This window comes from Salminus brasiliensis, chromosome 2 (genome assembly GCF_030463535.1).
Source record: "Salminus brasiliensis chromosome 2, fSalBra1.hap2, whole genome shotgun sequence".
Taxonomy (NCBI): Eukaryota; Metazoa; Chordata; class Actinopteri; order Characiformes; family Bryconidae; genus Salminus; species Salminus brasiliensis.
This window is the reverse complement of record NC_132879.1, coordinates 32,860,613-32,868,188: the sequence shown is the minus strand read 5'-3', so window position 1 is coordinate 32,868,188 and position 7,576 is coordinate 32,860,613. Positions and strand designations below refer to the sequence as shown.

General features: G+C 39.8%; 1 protein-coding gene across 1 annotated transcript; it reads right to left on the bottom strand.

Annotated features, from left to right (window-relative positions):
- Positions 1-1,465: 1,465 nt before the first annotated feature.
- On the bottom strand, positions 1,466-3,255 carry LOC140549677 (testis-specific serine/threonine-protein kinase 6-like). Its single transcript, XM_072673427.1, has 3 exons — positions 2,432-3,255; positions 1,611-2,283; positions 1,466-1,501 (listed from the first exon to the last, which is right to left on the bottom strand). The coding sequence occupies exons 1-3, from the start codon at positions 3,244-3,246 to the stop codon at positions 1,466-1,468; spliced, it is 1,524 nt and encodes a 507-aa protein (XP_072529528.1). The 5' UTR covers positions 3,247-3,255.
- Between the last annotated feature and the right edge of the window lie 4,321 nt (positions 3,256-7,576).

The following is a 7,576-nucleotide window of genomic DNA, read 5'->3' as shown; positions in this document are numbered from 1 at the left end:
CCGTTTTTGGTTCTGCGGCTGGTTCCCCAGCCCTCTTCTCCCTTTTTTCAATAGTCTCAGCGCGGTTCTCGCACGTCGTTAGTTCCCCCCCCCTTGTTTCCCCAGACACTGCCTGTAGGTTTTGTTAGTATTCCCCCTGTTCCCTGCCCTGCTCACCTAGCTCAGCTCCCAGAGCCCCGCGGTCTCATGTGTGCTTTGTGTTCGCCCTCTAGTTTGTCGAGTTTTTGTTGTTTCCTGTTTATTCCCGTTAGTTGCTGCTTTGTTCGAAAATTGTTACTGAATCGAATCATGACCTCAAAAATCAAATCAAATCGCCTGACACAGAGAGATTCGCACCCCTATTCTTAACCTTATTCTTAAGATAAGATACTATAAGATACAATCCCCTTAGCAAGTCCTGGGTTGTGAAAGGTGAGTGGGATACCACTGTGGCCTCAGACTTGAAGGTGCTGATTCTCATACCAACCGCTATACACTTAGCTACAAACTAGTCAAGTGTGCGTTGGAGGCCCCCGTAGACCATCCTGCCCCTGGCTACGCCTTGCTGTCCCGTCTATAAATATCACAAACTGGAGCAGACACATGGCACAGCCCTGACAAAGACCAACGGCAACACTTAACAAGCTTGACTTAGTGCTGAAAATATGGACACAGCTCTGACTCAGTGAGTACAAGGACTGCACAGCTCGCATCACCGACCCTTGCATCCCATGCACCTAGAGCACTTCTCACAAGATGTCTCAGAGAACATGGTCATAAGCCTTCAAGTCCACAAAACATGTAGACAGAACTGCTGAACTCCCATGTCTCCTCAACTATCCAAAAGAGAGTGAAGAGCTGGTCCAACATTTCATGGTCAGGACAGAATCTGCATTTCTCCTCCTGAGTCTCGTCTTTGCACTACCCTGACATAAACTTTCTAGAGGGAATCCGAGGTGTGATGATTCAAAAGTTTCCACACACTCTCTGGTTCACTTTCTTAATGAGGACCACAACCTTGGATTGCCAGTCCAGAGGCACTGTTCCCGAGGTCCATGCAACATTACAGAGGCATCTCAATCCCTAATGTCTAGAGAAAGTGTTCTATCAGCCACCCAACAATATCCTCAGCTGAGTGCAGAGCTATACTTCCCCTAATGGACACAGTTTAGACAGTGTCCTTCCTACCCCTCACATAACAAGTCCAAATGATGTGTATGTCGCTTTTTACAACCTGATGGTGCAACGCAGCTTTACAGAAATCGGGAAATAGAACAAATAAAAATAAATAAATACAACATGAACCCCAAGTGAGCAAGCCAAAGGCGACAGTGGCAAGGAAAAACTCCCTCAGAGCTGGAGGAAGAAACCTTGGGAGGAACCAAGACTCACTAGGGGGACCCATCCTCCCCTGGTCAAAACAACGTATAAATGACCAATAAATTGTGTAAAGGTAGTATGTCATCACCAGGGCCGTGCTAGATGTCTACAATGGGTGAATCATCTTCGTCTTCTTCAGGATCTGTTGGCGAGACAAAATGACACATATGAATCAACTGAAACATTTCTAGCAAATATTTAAAGTATAAAATCTGAGGCTGTGACGATCGCTCAACACTTGCCTAACATACCTTAAATTTAGGGAACCTCAGCCTCCTGGTTCCTTTCCGTACTGTGGGCTGTGGGAGAACAGGTACTGTCTCCACCACTAGCCCATGGAGAGGGACATCTAGAGTCACATCCTTGAGTCTCTGCTCAGAACACAAACAAGCAGGAGCTTCTGAAGGGGAAGCAGAATGAGGAGCACTCTGCTGGGAAATAGAGGTGGTGTCATGGACCACAGAGTTAAGTCTGAATAACTTCCTCATCCTCCGTCGGAGTGACCGGGAGGCTCTGAGAATTGGTGCCTTGACATAAGCATTAGCTGCCCTTTTAATAGCAGCACAAACAGGACTACAGCTAACGCAGCCATAGTGCTCCTCCACAGCCTCTACCCTTTGGCAAGTCAGACTTGCACCAGCTCCACTGCTGTTGTCTTTCTGCTCAGGCATCAGAGTCTTGCATCTGACACCATGAGATGAGAGAACGTCTACGTCTCTGCTTAAAGAAGAAGACGGAGACTCTTCCTCTGTCGACTGAGGAGTGCTGAAAAACACCAGCTCATTTTCAGAGGCAGAAGATGATATGCTGTCTATGTTACTGTTCAAAGAGAAGGAAGACTGAGACTCTTCCTCTGACGTTTCAAGTGGGTTGACGTCTGGACACAGATCCTCAACGGGCACCACCACAAACCTGCCAATAACCCTGGAGACAGTACAGAAGCAATGTGTTAGTGTACTTATCGTTAGTGAACTAATACTGTATGTTACCTATTTGCAAAACAGCTCTTTACTTTGAGTGACCCATTCAAAATGTTCTTCATATATGTATACCTGCACAGTGGTTTACTTACCGTTCCTGCCTCGGCTGTAGCCAAGGGTGCTGTGCCACCTCTGTCACAGACGGCCGAGTGGAGGGGTCGTATTGCAGCATATAAGATATGAAGGCCCGACAGGGCTCCTCCACTGTGATCCTACGTGGGAACACCAAGGGTTCTCGCTGAACACGTAGGAGACTCTTCAAACTGTTAACTTTGAAGGGTGTGGATCCGGTGACCATGGAGTAAAAGATAATACCTAAACTCCACACGTCACTTTTTTTTGGATCATAGGGTTTTTCCAAAAGCACCTCAGGTGCACCATACTCGGGAGTGCAATAATAGGTCTTGCTTAAGTCAGGAAAGCCCCTTGAAAAACGGCCTAAACCAAAGTCGGTTAATTTGACTTGGTTGTTAGCAGTCAGCAGAACGTTTTTACATTTAAGGTCACGATGTACAATGTTCTGCTGATGTAGATAGGCCACAGCGCTGAGCAGCTGTGAGAACCACATTTTTGCTTGGCCAATGGGAATGCGGCCGAGCTCCCAGATCTTCTGTTGAAGATCCATTGCGGCAGCCTCCATCACAATAAACACCTGTCCGTTTGGCATCTCAAAGATTTCATGCACCTGAACAATGTGAGGGTGCTTTACTCTTTTCAGAATGGCCAGTTCCCGGGGCAGAAGTTTAGAGACAAAAATATGTGATGCCAGCCTGCGGTGCATTATTTTGATGGCCACATGGTTGGAGTGCCTTTGAGATGTGGCCAGCTTAACCTCACCGTAACTCCCTTTACCAATGAAATCCACCACCTCGTAGCCCAAACTCCTCAGGACTTCTTTGGTTTGCATTTTTCTACTCTGTCCTATTTGAAAGGAGAAGCAAAAGTAGAACCTCTTTCTGGTTCTAGATAAGATGGTTCTAGAGAAGAGCGTCAGCTAAATGGCGTCAGTGTCAGTGTGAACGCAGGAATGAAGCGTCTCTCGAGCTGCTGAATCCGAACTGAGCCAGTGAAGGGGAACCTGCCTTTTTATAGGCTCTGTGATGTCATCGACATGACCTCACAATGGAGGAGGACTCGGGTCACTGAGGTCAGTCTCTTCATTGGCTGTATAGGACTGTATGGACACACAGTGCTGTGTACAGTGCTATGCCCCTTCATTTACCTCAGCAACACATGAAGCAAATTGCAGTGATCAGACTGAGCTGATTAAATACAGCCAGGCCTGATGAATTAAGGCCTTACTCATACTAAAGTTTAGCATCAGATCTGTATGATCTGAGACTAGATTTAGAAACCGGATCTGTCACCACAAAGTTTCTTTATAGAGTCCTGTTCTATTGGTCAGTGCGTTTCTATGGAAACATCCGTGTCAGATGCCGTAAAGCAGCTGAATTTATTCAGAAGAAAGGGTGTCTAGTTACTTTAGGACATGAATCACTGCAGTCAGTAAAATCAGTCACATACTTCCACATCTTTACTTTGGTATTTCCACAATTTCACATTAATTTCTCTATTTTTTTTTTTATTATTATTATTTTATTTTATTTATGTATTTCGCCACATTTTGGCATTCATCTGTTTCTGTATGTCTACATTTATTTATTAATGTATTTCCATATTTGTACTCATGTATGGGTTTATGTGTGTGTTCTTTGTGCTCTTTCTTAGTCATATTTGTGTTCTTTGTGTTCTCCGTGCTCAACAAAAGGAAAAAGTATGGTTATTTTTGCAATGTCAAGGCGGTGTTGCGATTGACAAGAACATCCAAACACATCACGAGAATCTTAACATAACAAAGGAAAGGACCCTTGAGACAAATGTCATTGTATCTATAGGCAAAAATATTAAGAAATGAATAAAAGCAGTCTTAAAACAACCCACCAAACAGAATGCCCACACAATCTAAAACCAGACTGCTATAAAACTGCCTTGATTGCAGCACAAATAGCCTGAAGAAACCAAAGATACAAACTTCATTTTCACATAAACATTCAATTCCCTGCAAAAACTATGTAAAATACGTCTTGGCTGACTATATTTCCAAACATGCTGGCAAAGTATTGTGTAATATTTTTAACCAGTAATGATCACACCTCATATTAAATTTACACTCTACAATATTGCCAAAAATACAGAACTTATATCGACTTAGACCTCTATATATGTACACCTACTTTACAGAGGATTTCAAGAATGGTAACCAGGTCATTTCAATTACTTTCTGAATTACTTTCCGAATTGCGTTATACCAACATACTACTATTGTACAAGAACATTTTAAGACAATTGCAGCAAGAAAACAGTTAGTAAAATATGAAGCACTTAAAAGCCATGGCATGTCGTAGAAAGCAAAAGGGAAAAGCATTGTGGGTATTTTTGCATTGTGAAGTCGCTGTTCCGATTGACAAAAAAATCCAAAAGCGTTACCGGAATCTTAACACAACAAAGCACGGGACCCTTGAGAAAAATGTGTTTGTTACTATGGGCCAAAAATTAAAAATCAATAAAACCAGCCAAATCACCACCAAGTTACTATTTTCTCACCCACTGGATGAGACAGAACGCAAAGCTCAAAAGCTGAACCTAAACATAATACCCACACAAGCTAAAAACAAATTGCCAAGAAACTGCCTTGACTGTGAGAAAAAAGAGAGACGAAACCAAAAGACTCAAGTCTCATTACAGAATAACAAAAATTGCCATGGCTGATTATATTTCCAAGTCAAAAAAAGTTTTCAACCACAAATAGCAACGCCTCGAATTAATCTCATAAACCATGACATTGGTTCTAAGTAAAAAAACACTAAATCTTCTTAAAAGGAAATATATAAATATATATATATAGATATATATAGATATATACACACCTAATGTACTGAGGATTTCAAGAATGGTAACCAGTTTATAGCAATTACTTTCTCAACTACTTTCCAAATTGTGTTGTTCCAACTTACTATTGTTGTACATGAAAGATTCTAAGTAATTAGCAGCAAAAAAATACAATTAGGAAAATATGAAGCAATACAAAGACATGGCATGTCGTAGAACGCAAAAGGAAAAAGCATTATGGGTATTTTTGCATTGTGAAGGCGGGGATACAATTGACAACAAAATCTATACGCATGCGAATCTTACCACAACAAAGCAAGGGACCCTTGAGGAAAAAAATGTTTATAACTGTGGGCAACACCAATAAAACAACAACAATAAAACCAGTCTTAAAACAACTCACAACCAAGTTACTAGTTTCTTACTCACTAGATGAGACAAAACACAAAGCTCAAAACCTGAACATAAATATAATGCACACACAACCTAAAAACAAACTGCCAAAAGACTGTGTTGACTGTGATTGTAACTATGGGCACAAACATTTAAAAAATAATAAAATCAGTCTTAAAATAACTCTCCACCAAGTTTCTTACCCACTGGATAAGATGAAAAGCAAAGCTCAAAACCTGAAACTAAACACGTTGGCCACACAATCTAAAACCAAACTGCCAAAAAAACGAAAAGATTTTTGAGTCTCTATAAAAACACAAATTGCCATGATGGACTATATTTCAAACCATCATGGTGGGGTATTGAGTAAATATTTTAAACAGTAATGACCATGCACTGAATTAAACTCAAAAACTATGACATTGCCTTTGCAGAAAAAAAACCCCACAAAAAATGTTCACCTACTTTACTCAGGATTTCAAGAATGGTAACCAATTTATCACATTTACTTTCTGAATTACTTTCCAAATTGCCTTGTACCAACATACTATTATTTTATAATTATTATTATAAGAAAACACAATTAGTTTATTATGAAGCACTTAAAAGGCATGGCAGTAGGAAAAAAATCATTATGGGTATTTTTGCATTTATGGATCATTTTAAAAAATGTAAAATTCAATTAAAACAGTCTTCAAGTAACTCACCACCAAGTTAATAGTTTTTTACCCACTGGATAAGATAAAACGCAAAGCTCAAAAGCTGAACCTAAACAAAATGCCTACACAATCTATAACCAAACCACCAATAAAATCTACCTTGCAGCAAAAAGAGCCTGAGAAACCCCCCAAAAAACTAACACAATTTGCCATGACACAATATATTTCAATTAAGGGTGGGAAGGTTTTGGGTAAAGTTTTGAACAAGGTATTACCATACCTCAGATTACTCTCACAGATTATATAAAGCCGCTGCAAAAGAAAGCTTGCTTTTCTTAGAACTATACATGTACACCTACTTTACAGAGGATTTCAAGAATGGTATAATTGCATTATACCAACATACTACTATTGTACAAGAACATTTTAAGAAAATAACAGCAATAAAACACAATTAGTAAAATATGAAGCACAAGAAAGGCATGGGATGTTGCAAAAGGAAAAAGCATTATGGGTATTTTTGCATTGTGAAGGTGGCGTTACAAATGATAACAAAATCCGGACACATTACGTGAATCTTAACACAACAAAGCAAGGGTCCCTTGAGGAAAAAATGTGTTTGTAACTATGGGCAAAAATAAAAAAAAACAATAAAAACAGTCTTAAAACAACTCACCACCAAGTTAATAGTCTCTTACCCACTTGATGAGATGAAACACAAAGCTGAACCTACTGCCAAACAAATTGTCTTGACTGCAACAGATAATACTGAAACAAAATTCAAGCTTATTCTTAAAACAATCTTTTAATTCTGTATAAAAAGAAAACAATGCCATGGTTGATTATATTTCAAATCAGCATGGTGGGGTATTGGGTAGATCTTTTTACCAGTAATGAACACACACAGAATTAAACTCAACAGCTTTGATAATGCTTTTACAAAAAAAACAAAAAAAACCAAAACAACGCTGACCCTTTTCAGAAGTATATATGTACACCTACTTTACTTCAGATTTCAACAATGGTAACCAGTTTATCACACTTACTTTCTGAATTATGAACTGCGTTATACAAACATACTATTATTGTACTAGAACATTCAAAGCAAATACATGCAAGAAAACACAATTATCCAAATATGAAGCACTTAAATGCCATGGCATGTTTTAAACAGCAAAAGGAAAAGGCATTATGGGTATTTTTGCATTGTGAAGGCGGCAAAGCAAGGAAGCCTTAAAACAAATCACCACCAAGTTACTAGTTTCTCACCCACTGCATGAGACAGAACGCAAAGCT

Coding starts and splice junctions, on each gene's coding strand:
- LOC140549677 (XM_072673427.1), bottom strand. CDS start 3,246: ATGCAAACCAAAGAAGTCCTGAGGAGTTTGGGCTACGAGGTGGTGGAT. Junction 2,284..2,431: donor CTACAGCCGAGGCAGGAACG/GTAAGTAAACCA, acceptor TACTGTCTCCAG/GGTTATTGGCAGGTTTGTGG. Junction 1,502..1,610: donor TGAGGTTCCCTAAATTTAAG/GTATGTTAGGCA, acceptor TCTCGCCAACAG/ATCCTGAAGAAGACGAAGAT.